Source organism: Mus musculus, chromosome 18, assembly GCF_000001635.26.
Source record: "Mus musculus strain C57BL/6J chromosome 18, GRCm38.p6 C57BL/6J".
In the NCBI taxonomy this organism is placed as follows: Eukaryota; Metazoa; Chordata; class Mammalia; order Rodentia; family Muridae; genus Mus; species Mus musculus.
Window position 1 is genome coordinate 63,108,786 of NC_000084.6, and position 20,878 is coordinate 63,129,663.

At 42.8% G+C, this 20,878-nt stretch overlaps 1 protein-coding gene across 10 annotated transcripts in view; it reads right to left on the bottom strand.

Annotated features, from left to right (window-relative positions):
* The window catches only part of Piezo2 (piezo-type mechanosensitive ion channel component 2), a 377,504-nt gene that overhangs the window by 98,573 nt on the left and 258,053 nt on the right, over positions 1-20,878 (bottom strand). For 8 of the 10 annotated variants that reach the window (XR_386006.4, XR_001782388.2, XM_006526173.4 and 5 more), the window contains exons 8-14: positions 15,781-15,943; positions 12,438-12,557; positions 10,121-10,159; positions 8,864-9,002; positions 6,116-6,264; positions 5,093-5,323; positions 1,080-1,203 (exon numbers count right to left, since the gene is read on the bottom strand). Coding sequence is in view for 8 of the 10 variants with exons in the window: in XM_006526173.4 (XP_006526236.1) it covers positions 1,080-1,203; positions 5,093-5,323; positions 6,116-6,264; positions 8,864-9,002; positions 10,121-10,159; positions 12,438-12,557; positions 15,781-15,943 (965 nt within the window). In the remaining 2 variants the exon portion in view is untranslated. The remainder of the gene's footprint in view (positions 1-1,079; positions 1,204-5,092; positions 5,324-6,115; positions 6,265-8,863; positions 9,003-10,120; positions 10,160-12,437; positions 12,558-15,780; positions 15,944-20,878) is intronic. The other 2 variants (XM_006526169.4, XM_006526168.4) reach the window with 1 other exon arrangement.

Sequence of the window (20,878 nt, forward strand, 5' to 3'; positions counted from 1 at the left end):
GCTTCAACTATTTATGCTAAACAAACCATTCTTTGCTAAAACTGAAAGTAAACCAGAGTGCGGACTAGACAGACATTCAAGCTCATATAGCCAAGATTTAAATCTTACAGGCTATGCCTGCTGAAACAAGAACCAATGGTTAGGGCTTAATAAGAACTACACAACAGTAGCTGATGTGTGCAGGGCATCTCATCGTTTACTGCATTAGGGTTGCCATGGCAGCTTCTCCACACTGGCACTTCCCTTTCCACGGGGTGCTACTTCTTTTAAAAAATGGCTAGTGTTTTTTCTTTCTAATTATTTGTGTACGTGACAGAGACAGGAGGGCATATGTGCATGAATGTAGATCCTAGCAGAGATCAGAAGAGGCCAGGAGATCCCATGGGCCTGGAGAGACAGACTGTTCTGAGCTGCCTATCATGGGTGCTGGGAACTGAACTCAGGACCTCTCTCTCTCCATCAGCACTAGGCATTCTTAACCACTGAGCCATTTTTCAGGTCTCTGATCTTAAGTTCTTTAATACCATCTAATCCACTCTACAAACGACACTTACTCATCTGCTTAGGGAGTTTGAGAGCTAGTTTTCATTTATCTATACAGAAAGACAAAAGCTAAAGATATGTTAATAACTCACTCTCCTCCCTCATTCCCTCTCTCCCTCTTCCATTCTCTCCCTTCTCTCCCTCTTCTTCTTTTTTCCTCCTATTTTTTTAAAAAAAACCAAGAATGTAAATTTACGGGATTTGAGTTAATTTATTGGCTCCAATTCTCACAAGAAGTATGTCTTCAGAGAAAATTTCTCTGACATTTAGTGTTGTCCTTCATTGGGAATAACATTTCTGAAAGTTAAAACAACACATTTAAAAAAATACTCCCCACAGGTACACACAAATACTCTAAAGGTTACCGTCTATCTGTAGAGGCAAGATAGGCATCAGATCTTCTGGAGCAGGAGGTACAGACAGGTTACAACTCCATGTTGTGAGCCACCACATGGTACTGGGAATCAAACCTGTATTCCCTGGAGCAGCAGCCAGTGCTCTTAACTATGAAGCCATCACTCCTGTCCCACACTTACCCTTTTCTTCAAGTTCTTGACTTCCAATTTTGACTTCAGAAAGAAGTGCTTCCTTTTCCCTCAGGGCCTTCTGCTCTGTGAGATGCTGCCTCAGGAGCAGCCAGAACGTGATGGTGAAGAGAATCTGAAGGTAGAGTGAGGTGGGGCTCATCAACCATTTGAGCTCTTTCTACTCCATAGTTGTGAAGGCACATAGTTGTGAGGGCATCAGCCTACTTATTTAACAACCTCTTATACTCATCTCCCAAATGCATCTGCATCACCCATATGCTATGATCATGTGTAGCCCTCAGGATGATAGACACTCTCCATTTAACAGAAAACCAACTTCAACCACTGGATTTCTTCCAGGCCAGAGCCAGAGACTGATTTCCTGTTGGTAGTTTGATATCCAGGGCCTAATAGAGGCTGTCTTGTCTTGTCCCTTGACTCTGCAATATTCCTTATTTTGAAGAATTCCACAGATATAAAAAAGAATTTTTCATCCCAGCTAGCTAATCCTGTTTATGTTGCAATGACTAAGAAATTCTAAGCTTCCACATGTCGATGTTGACCTTTTCTTGGAGCTGGGGGAAAAAAAAAAACTTCTGACATAAGGAGCCCATTACTCTAAGGAATATGCTGTCTAGCACATGGTAAGGCCATTTTTCTTTCTGGCAATAGCATTATCAAAACACTTATTATACAACTTCCTCACTTCAAGAGTACATTTGAAAGGTTGGGTATAGATCAGTGGTCAATGGGATGTTTAGCATTCATAAGGCTCTGGATTAGAGTCCAAAAATCTCCTGGGAAGTGTCTACTTAGTTGGTTTCAGTCTACTTTCAGGGCGACAAATCATTACCACAATCTATTTTGTCCTATTTTCTTCGCTCCCCACAAAGCAGCATGGTTTCTGTCTCCCCTTTCTTTCATATATTGGTTCTTGCCAATGATTGATTTACTTACTGTCTGTACTTATATACATCCTGTGGACATTGTAAGTAGAGAGAGTTACATAATACATGTCTTTTTGTGAATGGCATTTACTTACCATGATATTTTTAAGGCTTAGTCACCTTATAATATGTATACAGCACTTCATTCTTTTTTTGCTTTTTTTTTTAACCAGGGAACAGTATCTTATTTTATAAAGATGCAAGAATGTGCTTATGTACTCTTCAGTTGAGAGCATTTGAGTTTCCAACTTGTCTACAATGGATGACATGACTATGAACAGTTGTCTAAGTGTTCCCATGTCTTCATGTTTCCATGTGTCCTGGATAGTTATCTAAACTTACACCTGGCACTGCTCATCATATGCTGAGTGTTTAACTGTTGGGGGAACTGACAAATATTCCTTTTCTAAAGTTGCTGCACCAATTCTCACCCCCACGAGCAGTGTGTGACAGTCTCAGCGTCTACACATCTCAGTAACATTTGTCTGTCTTAGGTGTTTCTGAACTTTTTAGTGGATGCGGCATGATATGTTCTGGTTCATCAAAGGTTTTCACTAAGCATTTGCCAAAGAAACGAAAGCCAATTTTTAAGTTAAGGGTGGCTTGGTTTCTCCTTGTGTTTTCATTTGTCACACAGTCATCTGTGCCAGCTATCATTTGCCTTCAACCAAAATCAGTACCAGTGAATCCTGGTTAACATGCAGAGGTGAACGAAGTCAAGAGCAGGACAACTGGTACATTGAAAACTGGGCATTAACATTTTGTAAGTCTCTACCAAGTGAACTGTAGTCGAAAACTGAGAAAAAGACCTGTTTTGTTAACATGTAGTGAGAAGTTAAGAACAACTAGGAACATATGATCTTTCAAAGACCAAGGACCTATCAAGGGGAGGGTATAGGGGACTTTCGGGATAACATTTGAAATGCAAATGATGAAAATATCTAATAAAAAGAAAGACTAACCAGGAGCATATGGGATCATTCCTGAAGGAAAGAATTTGAGAGTGGCTAGGAGCAAGGGCCAGACTTGGACAATATGGCAAAGGACTTCAGTCCTGCTGCTCTGAGGCGGTATAGCTCTCTGAGGTCAAAGGTCACATTCTTTCTCCTTTTGTGTCATGCTAACTCACAGGTATTTTCTAGATGGTTCCATCTATCTATCTATCTATCTATCTATCTATCTATCTATCTATCTATCTATCTATCTATCTATCTATCTATATATCTGTTCACTTGCTTAGTTATTTAGCAGACCTGGTGATTGACTCTAAGGCTGGGCATACTCTCTACCCCTGAGCTAAACTCAACCCTCCAACTTTTGATTTGGAGACAAGGTCTCACCGAGGAGCTCATAGTGACTTTGAAGTCATTCTGTAACCCCAACTTTGAATTTGAGATCCTTGTGCCTCAGTCTCCTGAGCTGGTGTGATTCCTGATCTGTGCCATCTGACTTGGTAGGTGTGTGTTCTCATGAATATCATTACATTGGAGATTTTGTGAGCCCATAGTTATTATCTAAGTGGACGTCCATGTCTCCAATAATGTTTTTTCAAAACAGTCAAGAGTTTATTTCTAAAATGACATATTTTTTCCAAGAACAAATAATTTTAGACTAGACAGAATTTAATCCTACAAATGAGCTGACTTTTTTTCTTCTGTATCTCTCAAGTGCTCTGGGTCAAGCTACAGTGGTCTAACTCAGCTGAAGAGGCAGAGTTTGAATTCCTCCCATATGAGAATACTGGAGAGTTGTATCTTCTGATAGAGGTAACCTGTGAGTGACAGCACTTTGAGGAGTTTTCATCAGGAGGCACATCTGGGCAGATGAGCCGGGGTGGGGCGGGCCTTCCAGCTGCTCTAATGAATGAGATTGTCAAAGTCTGTCATATAAAGGATGAATGACATTCATCTTTTAATACTGATTCAAAAGGCCTGTTCTGTGTACCCATCTGCTGTTTAGCCTACTCACAAAGTAAATGGCCCAGGTACACCAGTCATCAGAACTGGGGATGCTTGGACACAGGTCAAAGTGGCTTCCAGAAAGAGGCTGTTTCACATTATACGATTTTGATTTTCTTGTGATATTTAGTTTCCTGTATGTCTAGTGAAGAAAAAAAATAAGTTCATCCAATATTGATTTTTTAAAAAATTGTCTTAATGTCATCAACATGTATGGAGCACATGCTTGGATTTTGTGTATAAAATAGTAAGTTGTAATGTTTAACCTTCTGAAAGAAAAACCATTAAGGTGGCTCAAGGAGATAAATAGACCATGAAATGGCTGCAAATTTGTCACAATGGAAGGAATAAAAAGCAAGGGTCACAATTTCTGCTGCTAAAAATTGCTTTTCTAGCATAAAGTATTATCCACGGTAAATTATTCTCTGTGATAGCATGTGCAAAGAAGCTGATTTTTACAAACAGTTAACCTGCCCAAAAACTCTCCAATTGCTCTGAGTGTTCTACGTTGCCTTTTCTGTTTTACATTGCACAATCCTATTTATTTATCTAATTACTGATTCAGAAGTAGTACTGACTGAAGTAGTACAATTGATGCTGTGGAGGACTTACTAGCAAACCTACTTAGAAACTCTTGTAACATAGACTATATCCAATTACTACTGCTACATTTAACTTACAATAATTTTTTCTATAATTTTCTTTCGTAGAAATACTGTCCTTTCTAAGTCAAAACTAAAAGCAGGACGGCATACATGTGATCGATGCCAGGCTTGATGGGCTGTTGATCCCAGCTACCTGGGGGGGCTAAAGGAGGATTGCAAATTCTAGTCCTGCTTGGGCTCCAAGAGTGAGTTCAGCCCTAACTTGGCAATGGTAGGACCCAGTCACAAAATAAAAGGCAAAACAAGAGACAGAGATGTAGCACAATATGAGATCTTTGGGGGTCATTCCCCAGCTCTGGAGAAAAGGAGAGGTGTCTGAATGATGTAATCTATCCCCACGTCTCAGATATTGTCATTCTAAAAGTCATTGAGAGGTGGCTTTCATGAAAACCTGCCTGCTAGGATATGGCCATTATTGCATCTCTTTCTTTCCGGTTTCCCCATCCGTTTACCTTTGAAGCAAGTTCTCCCGGCTCTTTCTTTTCTAGAAACCCGGGGACCTTCTTAATCTCGGGGAGCTCGAAGCTCCATATGTACTGCAGCACCAGCAGCAGATTCGCATAGACGACCATGAAAGGAGAACTGATCATGGCATACTTCCTCCTGTTGCGAATCATCCAGAGGGTGCAGGACCAGATCAACAGCACGAAAGTCAGCCAGCTGTGGTAGGTGATGCTCCATGCCTGTGGAGCCACGGGGACAAAGGACAGCGGCTGTCAGTACAAAGGACAGCGGAGTTCAGTGTCATCTGCCCAGAAAAGGCCTTTAGACAAGAGAGACTTGCAGGTAGATGACTGAGAGCTTCCCAGCCTGCTGTGAGAGGGAAGGAAGGAGGGGACTGGAAATAGCTGAGCACGATATTGGCTCTGTGCTTCCTTTAGGGGAGAGTCAAAGGCCTTTTACTCCCAGTGCTATTCTACAGTATGAAAGCAGACTTATTTTCCCTCAGTATTCGGAGTCTGTGGTTAGTTATGGTCATGATGATTGTGGGCTATAGCTGGGTGAGAAACAGGAACTTTGAGAATGAAAGGTTGAGATTAAGCATTCATTACCAGGCAGATAGACATGATAGAAATCCCACCAGAAGAAACATGCATGCGAGGCATCTAAACACTGAATAACGAGGACAAGTTAACAAAGGCTAGTCTTCTGATAGCTTCTAGAAGGACAAACTAGCGCTTAGCCCTCTCAGACAAAGCATTTGCCTTGTTGCTTAGTTCTTAGAGACTAGACTTAGACACTTAGAAGTGTTTTGTCAACGACAGCTGGCAGAGCAATCTGCCAATAAGGCTCATGGGTAACATCAACTCCAGGAAACTTTGCTATCTGATCCTCACCTCTCATCCTGTGGTCCCTTGTGAACAGGCCCTTTGATATCTGTTTCGGATATGGATGAAGCTAACTGAGTCTCAACCCTGGCTGAGAGGCTTGGACTCTGGACCTCCAGTGCCCTGGAAGGTGATGCAAGTACTAACCATCATGGCGATGAGGGCACAGATGTAACTCTGCTTCATGATGAACTGGAACACGGCGACCATGGCGTGCATTCTCACACTCCTTTTCTCCTCCTGGCTCCCTTCCCCTTCGGAGTCTTCTCTCTTGTCCTCTTCTTCCTCTTTCTTTTCTAGAGAGGCAAACACTTTATATGACTATGGATGGATGTAGTCGACCTCTGTCACAATAGCAGCTCCCACACATGTGTGATTTTGGCAGAGTCTTCTGGTATAGGAAGTGGCTCCAACTAGTGCAGCCTCCAGCACTCAGACAGAAGCCCTAAGTTCTGACTGGTGGGAATAATGGTCCAGGCATGCTGTAAAGAAAAACTCCACTGCGGAGAGTGGTTTTCTCTGTTATTTCCATTCCCTGGTTTTATAACTTTGTCTGTTTTCCCCCTTGAATAGAACACTCTTAAACAGATGGACTGTCAGTTCTCAGATTCAGGGTTTGGGGGTGGTTTTTGTTTTTGCCTTTTTTTTTTTTTTTTTTTTTTTGGTGCTGAGGAATGGGACCCAGGGCTCAATGCTTGCTAGGTAAACAGCTATCCCTGAGCTACGTTCCCAGCCCAGATTCAGTTTGAAAGGAATGTGGCTTTCACCTCATCTTCTCTTAGCAAACCACTATCCGGCTTTTAGAGAGGAGGCAGCTACCATGCTGTAACTCTCTAATGGAGAGACTGAGGTAGCCCATAGATGATGTGTCAGGTTGGCAGTCAGTTGGTAGGAGTCTCTGGTCAGCTAGCAGCTCCACAGTGGGATTCAAAAGAAGATTCTAGCCCAGGTAAGCTTCCAGAGCAGATGGTAGGCTTAGCTGTAATAATGACCAGAACCTGAGTGGATTTCAACTCAGAGATGCTGTCCTTATCATCACACCCAGATACGTGACCCAGAGAGACTATGTGGTACCAAATATTAATCTATGTCAGTAAAATGCGGTCCCTTTGACTTTTTTGCTTAAATTAACTGTAACTCATATAAATAAGGAATAACAGAGTTAGCACCATGTGAGAAAGAACAGACCACTCATAGATCAGTGATTACACAGTTTCTTTTGCATGGGCTGCTATCAGGCTTTTTGGTCAGAAGTCCAGTGTCTCTAATTCCTCCAACATTACAGTTGGATGAGCCTAGGGTTTGTGGTAAAATTCACGCCCAGCAATGAAAAGAATAAATCAAATGAACCTAAGAATTACCATTATGGTAACTTTTGGTGGTATGGTGTGTGTGCCTGTGTGTGTGTGTGTGTGTGTGTGTGTGTGTGTGTGTATGTGTGGTATAGACAAAGGTTGCTTCTCCAGCTGGACCATCACAGGCCTAGTTCTCATTGTTGGCTCCTCCCCTCTGTGGCCCCTCCCCTCTGAGGTCCTTCCTGGTGTTTGCCACATGCTCCTGGAACCTGAGTTTGTATCCCCTGGGAGACTTTGGCCCTGACCAGGTTTCTCCCTTACCAAATGGTTCTGATTTAAAGTTTCTTCTGTACATCCTAGAGCTATTCTGCTGCCCAGGTACTAGCATATAGAGGGACACTTATCTGGGTGACCAGGGAGAGTGTTTGTGGCCATCAAGCAGTGAGCTCAGTGGGGTCTTCTATAACTGGCCTCTTAACACTGCTCTAATGGGTGTTTAAGGGAGACATTTCCTGCGATCTCTGCACTCTCACTGTGCAGGCAACCTCTGTCCCCTTTCCTTTGCATCCCACCTTTAAACTCTCTGCTGCTAGGTACTGTGCCAATTTTCTGAGCATTTTCTCTTTTATGACATGGCTCCCGTCACAAGTGGTGGGTGAAATCACTCCAGTCTTCTCTATTTGACTTAAAGTCATCTTCTTTTAAATTTGTTCTTAAAATATTATCCAGAAAAACTATTGACCTTCAAATTAACTAATGGACGACTCAGTATGTGGATGGATAGGTAGGTAGATACACACACACACACACAAGTTTAATGCTGTAAAAAGCTAACATGTTGCCAGCTGAAGTTACTCATGCTTGTAATCCCAGCATTTGGCAGGCACAGGCAATAGAATTACTGTAAGTCTGAGGTCAGCCTGGTCTACATCCAGGCCAGGCAGGGCTACACAGCAAGAACCTATGTCCTGAAAGGTAGCGTACTCAGATTTTTCTTCTTATGCTTTTATTTTTCAACCTTTGTCCCCCTCCTGCCACTGGCACGTACCAGAGCCAAATGTGAATAAAATCATGTTGATGTACATTAGAAATAAAGCTCTAAGGAAATAGATTTAATTTTATTGACTATGGATGGCAACATTTCTGTCTTAAAACAGAGGCTGTTTGAGAGTAAAGAACCAAATTATACACGGAGCAATAGGAAGTGGCGCCAATTTTATGAATGAAAGAGAAGGAACACACACCTGAGCGAATCTGCTCACTTCACTGTAGGGCTGTGATGGTGTGTATATACTTGGCCCAAAGAGTGGCACTATTAGAAGGTGTGGCCCTGTTGGAGTAGGTGTGTCACTGTGGGTGTGGGCTTCAAGATCCTCATTCTAGCTGCCTGGACGTCAGTATTCTGCTAGCAGCCTTCAGATAAAGCCATAGAACTTTCTGCTCAGCCTGCACCTTGCCTGCCTGGAGGCTGTCATGGTCCTGCCTTGATAATATTGGACTGAATCTCTGAGCCTGTAAGCCAGCCCCAATTGTTTTTATGAGAGTTGTCTTGGTCATGGTGTCTGTTCAGAGCAGTAAAGCCCTAAGACAGGGGCGTTACCTGAGGACTCCTCCGAAGGCTCCCACCGGTACTGGGGAGTGGTGTACAGGTCCGTCTTGGCAGGGCCATTCTCTATGGGCAGGCTTGGGTGGATGGTGTGGTAGTCCACAGGGTTGCCATTCACGGTCACCAGCAGGCCCTGCCAGGGAGCAGGAAGGGGGACAGAAGTGATTGCTGTCTGGCCTCTCTGTAGGCGTACCTCTTCCCTCCCAAACCATGCATCATGCAGGATAAAAAGCTGATTAGAGGCTGAACCATTTAATAAATCTCCAAATATTTTTATCAAGATGGATCCTATATGCTTTCTCCAAATTTGATCTCCACAGACTAGTGACAGTAAAACCTTTCTGAACTCCTGCTACAAACCATGCGACAGACTCTGTCTTAGCCCTTCCTGATCACGGTCCTCTCTCTCTACTGCATCCCTTCCAGCCATCTGGCTATATATACTGGTTCTCCATACCTTCCCTGGGCATCTACCCTGCTCTTTTTCCAGACACCACTCAATTTGCACAGGGCTAAGAAAATGCTCTGCAGGTCTTAGGTGAGACGTCCCAACTGCAGGGCTGCAGGACATTAAGTGCAAATACCTGGGTCTTCCTTTCTTCCCACCTCTCCGACATTATGGGTTCAAGATAAGCATAAACATATACACAATCTCCCAGATACATAATAATTAGCACAACTACAGATGAACATGTTTAAAAGACAGATCAACAGAGCTGATGATAATAACTTGATCAGTAAGGTACTTGCTTTTTAAGAACCAAGAACAGGAACCTGAATTTGATTTCTGCAATGTATGCAAAGAAAGCCAGCCATGGTGGTGTCACAGGGCTTGTAGTCTCAGAGCTCAGGCGTCAGAGACAGGCTCATTAGTGAGCTAGCATGGACTAAAAAGTTCCAGGCTAGTAAGAGACAATGTTTAAAAAACAAAACAGTGGGGACAGTTCCTGGAGGAACAGCACCCATAGTTGTCCTCTTGCCTACACTCTCCCACACACCTACCCACACATGCCAATGCTCCAAACACAGGGCTTTTCTAAAGTATAAATGTGTTTTGTATATTATATTCCATCTCATACTTTAGACAGATTTTTAGAGCAGTAAAGCCGATAAAATTTCTGCAAAAAAAGAGAATTGAAAAATTTACAGGGGCTTTATAGATAACTCAAATATACTCAAAGGATCTAAGTCTGCTTGTTACTTTGAAGTCACTTACATAAGCATAAATGACAATTCTAAGGGTATACTAACATCAGATGGTTTGTAGTCATCTTGGGTCATGGATAAAAGCTGCAAAAAGCAAGGCAGGAGAGCATGTTAATTGATGAGCTGGAAGCAGTTTGAGGTACATCTGCATCTGTACACGTTTCTCTACGAAAACCCAGCCTCTACCTAGCTGCATGCTAGCATGTTAGAAGCGCCATGCAGAACACAGCAGACCATTGTCATGAACGCCACCGTCCCTCCATTCATCAAAGCCATTTCCCAACTCGGATGTGCAAGTATACAAACAAATAAGCCAATCACAAGCCATGAGATTATAAACACTTTTGCGGACACAGTGAGCTCCACCCTACGGACAATCTGCTTCTCCTCAGGACTTTGCCAGACTTTGTATATGCCATGCCATTCGGATGTCCTGTTCTGTTGTGCAGAATATTCAAGGGGAACATAGTTCGAAGAGCATAGTTAAGAAAAACTAACAGAGTCATGTGCTGTTTGATGACGAGGCACATCTGAGGACTACTTCGTTAGGCAATCTCACTTTTGTGTAATCCTATAAATACACTAAGCTCAAAGGTACAAGTTGCTCCACTGTCAGGTTATAGGGCATTGCTTACCACTCCTACACTACAAACTTCACAGCACGTGACTGCACTGAAGACTACCCTCCCCCAGTGGAAATACAAAGATCATGTATACACCTACAAACAGAAAAGGTGCTGCAGAACTATGGTGTAAGGGACACTTGCTATGAACAGAGCATGGTGGAGCAGAGGTGGTCCTGAGGGAGTCAGCAAGGCGCATCAGTGGATGTGACATCCAGGCATGTGATGGCATCTGATGTGGAATGTACACACTCTGGTTATTTAGGATGCACTAGGGAGATTGCAACTGTGTGACCTTAATATACGGACCATGTTTTCTGCTGTGTTATGCTATGTCACAGGTTGTAAGAATTTCTGAGGTTCCCTTGTAGTCTTAGGGAACCAATGTCCAGTGTGTGGACCATTGCCATGTTGTGTTTGGCTCCTCTTCATCCTGGTTCATCAAGAACGTTCTAGAGAGAAACTGGCTTTGATGGTGAAGGTGGTGGTTATATGGTGGTGGTGTGGCGTAGTGGTGGTGATGCTGGTGGTCTGGAGATGGTGGTACAGTTGCGGCAGTGTTAAGTTGTTGCTGTTGTTGTTGTGTCTGCAATTATTATGTGTGGGGTCCCGGCTTTGCTTTGCACATGGACACCCTGGCTTCTTAGCCATTAGGCAAGGATCTCCAAGATCTCAATGGTAACCTTTCTTTTTTTTTTTTTTCCTGACAGGGTCTTGGAGCCCTGAGAGCTCCCTGGGAATTAATTTGCACATGGTTGAACTATCTATCCTGTCCCTATAGTTGGTGAAATGGGCACAATAACATCTATTGGGACAAGGGAAACCCCTCTGGTATCTCGGGCATGATGTTTGTCTCATGGCGCACCATATGTGTTATAAGGCATTTCACCTATCCTATGATGCACCCCACCTGCCCCACGGTTCTGTCCTCCCTCACAGTAGCGCACCGCCCCTCCCCCCCACCCCCACCCTGCCTCCCTCAGGACAAGACAGCAGCACTGAGACCAGGGCTATGTTGTTTTTGAAGAAACTCGTCTGCCATTGAATGTATCAGGGTCTCCCTCTCGATTCTCTAAAACACTGGATGTGACTTTCTGGCTCCATCCAGGGGGGAAAAAAACACCAAAAAACCCAAAACCCAAAACATTTGTCTCAGTGTCTTTGCAAACAGGCTCTTAAGTCCATATAGCACCAGCCAGAATGAATTCAAGCTGACTGGCAATAGTGATCTATTGCATACTAACTTACATGAGCCAACACTTTCCCTGCCAGAGCCTAAGAAACCAAGAGGCCCATATCCACATGCAGGCAGAGATTGGATCTTCTCCAGTCAGTTACAGAGTTGCCACTGTGAGGCATGGAGTCACTCAATACACTGAACGACTCGGCTGCTGTGTAGGCTACCTCGAAACTATGCTCTCTTGGTGCCAACAGTTTATTTACTAATTTTTGTCTTAAATATTCTAATTTCAAAAAAATCAGGATTTTTTTTTTTGGTTTTCAAGTCAAGGTGATTAATATAAAAATTGTTCTCTTCTGGGGTCTTGTGGGAGCAGGTACTTCCTTTTAAAAGCCCCAGTTTGGCTGTGACAGAGGGTTCTGGAAATAGCCACCTAAAGCAATTTATTTATATAAGAAGCAATGTGTTCTGACCACTGGTATTAAACCTCACATTCGATAACACAATACAGACATGAGAAACTGAATGGGGATGCAAGCTTTCTTTTTCTGTGCCTTACTTTTCTCTCATCTGTTGGGTACTGGGTTGCATACCACAGGCTCCGCCTCCTCTCTGCCGTGTTCTGATTGGAGCTGCAATCCAGGGCACCCTCATCTTCCTTCGCCATCTCCTCTTGCACCTGAAACACAGAATCATGGGAGCAGCTATGCTCCCCAAAGCAGATCCGCAAACCATTGCACTTGGTCTCAGCTGTTCAAAGTTAGGGTATGACCTAGATGGGACTTGATCAATACTCTCCTAAAACTACTCAACACTGTCACGTACGTCAGATAAAGACCACTATGGAATGTTGCCTGATTCTGTTAAAGCCCCCCATGTCACAGATGTTAAGCATCCATGGCTTTTCCATGTGTATTCTAAACTGCACCAGAAAATAGCAACGTAACTGGTTCGCAGGGCAAGCATTTTTTCGTTTTTGGGTTTTTTGTTTGTTTGTTTGTTTTTGTTTTTTTTCAACACAGGGTTTCTCTGTATAGCCATGGCTGTCCTGGAACTCACTTTGTAGACCAGGCTGGCCTTGAATTCAGAAATCTGTCTGCCTCTGCCTCCCGAGTGCTGGGATTAAAGGCGTGTACCACCACGCAAAGCTAAGCATTTCTAAAAGAGTACTCAGTTCATAGTTTAAGCCTCTCACTGGCGAATCTTTCATTAAAACTTTTTGTGTAGCATCTTGCTACACAGCCCAGGCTGGCCTAAAACTCACAATTCTCCTGACTCAGCCCCCCAGAGTGCCAAAGTTCAAGATCACAAACATGTCTCACCATACACAGCAAGGTGATATTTAGTAAAAAGCAATTTATCTGGAGCTCTCAGACAGTAATGAGGCACAGAAACCATGGAATAGACTCAGATGTCTTTCCAACAAAGGTGTTCCCATAAAAAGGGAATTAGTTAGTGTAGACAGTGTGGATTTGGGCTCATTGCCCAATCTTGGCTCCAGTGTGCAGCAGAGCACCCCAGGGAAACGCCCTACCTCCCAGAGGCCCGGTAGAAGCCACATACACATAGTCCCAACTTACTATGAGTCAACATAGCTGCTCTTCGCTTCTCAATGATTGGAAGTGATGAGCATTCAGTAGAAACGTTACTTGAACTCACAATAACCTGCTGTTATAGGTGAGCACTCCCGCAAATGTTCTCTTTTTAACAGTCAATGTACTATAAGTGGCGCATGATAAGTGGCCCTATTATAAAGTGGCCTTTGCAATATATGACTTTGGCAACTGCAGGCTGAGTATGTTTAAAGGAGGTTATGACAGGTTATAATTGCCAGCAGGTCAGGAGCATTATAAATGCATTCTTGATGAAAGAGTATGTTCAAGTGATGCTGGGCTCATTGGGGAGTAACCCTGTTGTGTGACGAGGTGTTTAACCAATTTATCTGGAGCTGTCATACAGTAATGAGGCCCAGAATCCATGGAGTGGGCTCAGATGTTTTCCCAACATCCCTCTGGTATTTAACTTTTGATACAATCTCCTCCTCCTTTTCCTAACCCCTCCCCCGGGCCTTTGTACATACTTGATAGACTTTCCCTCCACACTCACATCTGATTGCTGGCATTCTCCAAGGAGTATGCCAGAGCTTCTGAAACTGTGGTGTGAACAGCCTCTTGTCTTCCCACATCACCTCAGCAATACATCGTTCTGCTCCCACCTATTTAAACTGCAGGTTGAAATGTCCTATTTGTCCCTACAGGAACTAGCTTGAATCCTATTGTTGCCTGCAAAGCCTATAGCTCAGATTGCCTTCCCAGCTGTCTCTATCTCCCCAGCTCCAGAGCACTCCATGACGCTATCACTAATGCTAGAGCGTTACACAAGCCTGAAGAAATCACAGATCAGTCCCCATGCTGCTATATTACCTGGATGTCTACATGGGATGACACAGTGAAAGCTAAGCACACTTAATAATTGAAGGTCTTAATTTCTGTAATATGTGTGTATGTAGGAAGCTAACATAATACAAATCTTACAAATCTTAAAGTATTTTATTAGTGTGGCCAATTTTTAAAAAGGAATTGGAGAAAGGTGTAACACAAGATTTGTTCCTTCTGACCTTATGGATCTAATTTGTTACTTTGTATCCACCAATTGGGTCCCAATAGGAGACACCCATGCAAAGGGAACTAATGAGGATGAGATCTGAGACCCTAGTCTTAGTTACTTAGTTACCCTCCATGTGTGACATGGGGACAGAGTGCCATACAGGAAGGAGATAGATTCTCGTTGCTTTCTGCAGGTGGCAGTTCTGCCAGAGATGAAGGAGTCACGTGTCTTATCGGTTTCATTGACACTGTTTAATTTGTATTGCATTTACTCTGGAAGGGGGGGGGGGAGCTGTTTTTTGTTTGTTTATTTGTCTGTTGATTGGTTTTCCTTGTAGAATGTATAGCTTCAATGAGTATGGGCCTTGTCTAGTGTTATTTTACTTCATACTGGACCCCCAAGTTAGTATGTTAACTCTTGGCCTTCAAGATGTGTCTCCTTAAACTGGTAACACGTGGTTCTAGCACATTCAGTGAGAAAGAAAGCAGAAAAGAGAAAAGAGAAAACTGTTCCCAGGCCCCAAAGCTAGCAGCAATTCTAATGAGGTTGCACCTTGGGCTGGGTTCAGCAGGCATGAACAGCGCCCCCTGCAGATGGAAATGAGAAAGGCACCTCTTACGTACATCAACCCCCCTCCCTGGAAACATTGCCCATCCATGTAGGAGACAGAGTGGACAGAAGACAGAGAAAAATTGGGAAACACACAAGCATTGGTCTTCCTGTTCAAAGTGCCATGGACTTGTTGGCATTCCTATGGGGAACAAGCTAGTGTCCCATGTGCTTGAGTGGATTGTCCCAGTCCTCAAGCCTCACAGTGGAAGCCATGGGTACCAGTAGGAGTTGAACCTTTATGATGGTGTCTATTCTCAGGGTTGTATGGTCTCTAAGACTAACATTGCTATCAAAGATGGCCTGAACCATTCAATAAGTGTGCGATGCCAGAACACATATCTCTCATGCTTCATTTCCCTCACCTATGAGACAGGCACAGTATTCATTTTTTAGTTATTTAATGGGTGGAAAGAAGGATACACAAAAATAGCCAGCATGCTGCCTGTTGGCTTGGTGAGTGCCAGATAAAACCTCATCTTCCTTTGTTATTACCACTGTAACTTGAAGCAGCGGACACAGGGGTAAGTGGAGAGCTGGCTTCTGTGCAGATAGAATTTGCATTCACTCAGTACTTGTGGAATTATATCAACGTGGGTAAAACACTACCATTTTGCTGAAACCATGTCTCCCAGAGATTCTAGGTACTTGGAAGATAAGTTCAGGAAACATTTCCAGATCCTTACAAGAGGCTCTTGTAGCCAGATGCGAATCAGCGTGGCCAGCGTATAGTACATCACCAGCAGGAGGATGGGGTTGGCATGGTGATACCAGGACAGGTCTGGGTTTACTATGATCTTCCAGGTGCTGGCACAGTCTGTCTGGATAACGGACTTGATCCCAAACAACCTATTCAGAAACAAAGAAACATGGATAGCTGCAGTCAACTGTGACAGGTTAAGGCATCTGAGACTAGGTACACAGCTACACAATTGCATAATATATACTGAGACATACAATATACATGCACAGGACTGTGTACAGGACCAAATGACTCTTAGGATTTTGCTAGGTTGAGCAACTGGGCTGGGAAGAGGCTCAGACATGATAAAGAGACATCAAAGTCTCCATCTTAATACTTGATATTACCAAGTCTCCATGTCTCATTCTATCTTCTTGGTGCCCTCAGGGCTTCCTGTGTCTCCAAAGTATTTTCCTTCTGTCCCACAACAATTTTATATGTATCACAATGTGAATTTTTATTTCTGTTACTTCATTGGCTTGTTTCTCTGCCTGTTAAATTTTAAGTTCTTCTGAACAGGAAATGTATCTATTCATCCCACTTTCTGGACATGCCTAGCATAGAAAAGAGGTTATGTGCAAGGAGCATGTTTGATTGGATCAAGTACACCAAGAATCAGGTATTCACAGTTAGGGAGAAGTAGGGACTAAAGGGTGGTAACATTCCTGCTAAGAAAGAAAGAAGGGGAGCTGGAGAGATGGCTCAGTGAACTGACTGCTCTTTCAGAGGATCTGGGTTCAATTCCTAGCACCCACATGGTAGCTTATAACTGTCTGTAACTCCAGCTCCAGGGAATTCAACACCCTCTTCTGGTGTCCATGGGCATTGCATGCATGTGGTGCAAAAACATCCATACAAACAAAACCTCAAAAAGGGTGGGGAGAAGAATGGAGGGAGGGTGAGAAGGAGGAAAAAGTTTTAAGGACTGAAAATATAATTTCCGAGAAATGTTTCTGTTGCTTAGAATTTTTAGCCACAGATCTCCATATTGATTCAAAATGTAGACTGCACTAAGTCCTCACACACCTTTTAGAAATTTATATTTTAGTTGGAAATCAGCCCTATCAAAATCATGGAATTATTGAAATGCCAAATATGCGACTATATGCAAGTGAGGCCAGCTAAATGAGAAAATATTTCATTTCAGGTCAGACTTGGCAAAAATTCCAGTATTATGGGAGCAAATATTGCACTTGGTCAGAGTTCTACAGCTCAGACGAAAGCTAAATATTACATAGTAGAATTTCTGTGAAATTTATCTCTGTCAAATTTCATTTATGGGTAATTTGAGTTTTTCAAAGCTTGGCAATTAATGACTTACTTTGAAAGAGGCCTTTACAATGCTTGTTAAAATTAGAAATGGTTTATTTTAAAAGCTAATTTCTACCATGTATCCTGAATGTTCCTGATTACATAATGGGGAAGTGTGTAAAATATAATATGCTCAGAAACATTGAAAGTGTGACATATTAAGGAATTCATTTGCCACACAGTGCTCTTTTAAAACGATGCTATCAGATGACTGAGCTTTGCCACATGGGTGAACTTCATCATGCTGATTCTTTGTAAACATCTGTTTATTTTATGTGTAAGGTGCTTCACCTGTATGCACATCTGATACCAAGGGAGGGCAAAACAGGGTTTTGGATCCCCTGGGATTGAAGTTACAGACAGCTGTGAGGCGTATGAGAGCTTGGTATCAACATGGAGTCCTCTGCAAGAGCAGCCAATGTGCTCAACCACTGAGCTGTCCTCCCAGCCCCCTGATCTGACTGTTTCTAACAGAAATCACTTTCCAGCTTCCTTCCTTTGCTCCTCTTCCTCCTCCTCCCCTTCCTCCTCCTCCTCTTCCTCCTCCTCCTCCTCCTCTTTTTTCTCTTCCCCCTCCTTTTCCTTCTCCTTTTTTTCAAATAGTTTCATTTTATAGCCTTGGATTGCCTGGAACTCCCCACATAGACTGAAGGCACAGAATCTTTTTTTTTTTTTTGAAAGATGTATTTATTTTATTTATATGAGTACACTGTAGCTGTCAGACACAGCAGAAGAGGACATTGGATCCCATTACAGATGGTTGTGAGTCACCATGTGGTTGCTGGGAATTGAACTCAGGACCTCTGGAAGAGCAGTCAGTGCTCTTAACCGCTGAGCCATCTCTCCAGCCCCAAGACACAGAATCTTGAAGACACAGAATCCACCTGCCTCGGCCTCCCACATGCAACACCTTTCCAGAGTATCTCCTTTCTTGTGAATTAGCATACTCCATTCGGGTGTAAGATCTTCACACATCACACTTTCCTCGCTTACAAAACCCACCAGGTGCTGTGTTTTCCATAACAAAGAGGGGCACTGTAAGTGCATTGTTGAACTTGGATTTAAAAAAAAAAAAAAGCAAAAAGGAAACTCAACCCTCTTCAGTTTCGCAGATGCAAAATGCATTAGCAGATCCTATAATAAAGTCCCTTTAATATAGGTCTTTTTGTTTTTCTTAAGCTCAGTAAGAAATTTGTGTTGAAATTAGGTTTTAAATAATTAAAAAAAAACACACATTGAAAGATCATTCTGTATTATATCATATGGACAATTCATACATAGTAATTAAGAGAAAAAAGTATGGCTAAGAAGAAATGTTTGAATACATTAACCCATACAATTAACACATGTCAACTAAAGGCAAAATCAAATGTATAAAGATCAAAAGAGGATGAGGTATTTTTCTCCATTTAGAACCTTAAAACTTACTGAGCGTTTTGAAGCCCTAGATGACAATGGCGATTTCTATACAGAGTACATGAGATGAAAGGCTCTTTGGATAACCTGAATACCTTGGGGTTAATCTGAGCAGGATGTTTCCATTTCTGAGGTCCCACCCTTCAACTAGAAGAGGCCTCATCATCCTTAGCTTAGATCTAGTTTGGCTCCATCAGAAATTCGATAGGAACTCCCCTCAGGTGATCACAAAAAGAAACCGTTTCCTATCATAACCAATACTTCATCCTTTCCAAACAAATACTGTGATTCACTGCAGTCTGAATTTGCCCATCTCCACACCAATGCTGAAGACTCAGACTCGCAGTTTCATCTTCAGCACATGGGCCCTACCAAATGGGCAGAAGGAGTTGAGGTTTGGCCTATTGCCATGTATTGTAATGCTACATTCTATACCAGAAGGACTAGGTCTACCAGTGACTTCTCGTGTTTATAAGCTTTTATTCTGCAAGCCTTGTTTTTTTTTTAAAATTTTATTTAAAACTATTGGCTAAATACAATTGGCTACAGCCAGTTACTGGAGGGATTAGAGGTAGGTGTGTTTGGAATGCTGAGGTTGGAGGACAGAGAGAAGGAGGAAGCCACCATGAGAAGAGAAGAACTATGAGCCAGGAGGTCAGGAGAAACAGCAAGTATCTGGGGTGAACGGCTGGGGAGGTAGCCAGGCCTGCAGTTAGAAGCCAAATAAAGTGACCATAGTTGGAGTCTCATGCATTTGTAAGCCAGTTGGGGAAAAGCTGAAATTGTTCATACTACATGAAGCTACCAAATGGTTTCTCTGACTGTTCTCCTCACTGTGACAAAACCTTACACAAGCAACTCATGGGAGGAAGGGTTCATTATGGATTCTGTTTCAGAATATGTATGCTCTCATGTTGGGAATGCATGCCAAGGGAAGGCACTGGGTGGCTGCAACCCTTCATATCACAGTGGATCAATAACTGTGAGCGCTAGCCAGAAGTGGGCCTGGGACAGAACTCTTACCTCTAGTGGTCACATGTCCTAATGGTTTTATAACTTCTTAAAATATTGTCACCAGCCAGAGACCAAAAGTTTAAACATATGAGTCTTTTAGGACCATATCAAACTCAAAGCACAAAATACGGCTACAGACTATCCATTAATTGTCCATTATTAGAATATCTTTTTTTTTTTTTCCCAAGACAGGGTTTTCTCTGTGTAGTCCTGGCTGTCCTGGAACTCACTCTGTAGACCAGCCTGGCCTTGAACTCAGAAATCTGCCTGCCTCTGCCTCCCAAGTGTCTTGCAAGCTCTCTTCTCATGTCATGTGTGAGTCCCAAGCTATGGGATCATATATGCAAGAGTGCTAGTGTGAGTCTGTGTCTGAAAAAAAAGTTTCATAGCTGCCTCGGTTAGGATTACTGTTGCTGTGATGAAACACCATGGCCAAGATCAAGTTGAGGAGGAAAGGGTTTATCTTTGGCTTGCACTTCCAGACCACTGTTCATAGCTAAAGGAAGTCATGACAGGAACTCAATCAGGTCAGGAACCTGGAGGCAGGAGCTGATAGAGAGGCCATGGAGGCATGCTGCTTACTGGCTTGCTCCACATGGCTTGCTCAGCCTGCTTTCTTATGGAACCCAGGACCACCAGTGCAAGGATGGCCCCACCCTTGATGGGCTGAGGCCCTCCCCCACTGATCACTAATTAAGGAAATGCCCGACAGGCTTGCCTATAGCCTGATCTGATGGAAGCACTTTCTTGATTGAGGTTCTCTCCTCTCAAATGACTTTAATTTGTGTCAACAGTTCACACTGACACAAGATTAATGGCAAGGATCTAGAGTTTGTTTCCAGACCTGTCCCCGAGGCTGGTTTATCACCAAGCTTATACTTTGTACTGTTACGTTTGTAATACCTGAGATGTCATGTAATCTTTACACGCTTTCACCATTTCCATGTCTAACTTGTTAGAAAACCGTTTTGAACACATGGGTCACTGCTTATCTGCCATGTTGAACAGCCGTGACTTGGGGAATGCACAGGTCCCAGGCAGGCTATGTTGGAAAGCCTCTTATTAATAATACCTTCCTGTCCAACCTTCACCTCCAGCTGCCTCATTCCAAGTGATTAACTATGATTTTAATTCTTTTTTTTTTAATTTACTATTACAAGAGCAGAGAACATTGTAATGAAATAGTTATTAATTTAGCAAACAGTAGGAGAATTCAGCAATGTAAACAACATTTTTTTTTTGGTGAAAAGAAACTCTATTTATGGAGACTGCATGCCATTAAAATATTACTGATTCTATGA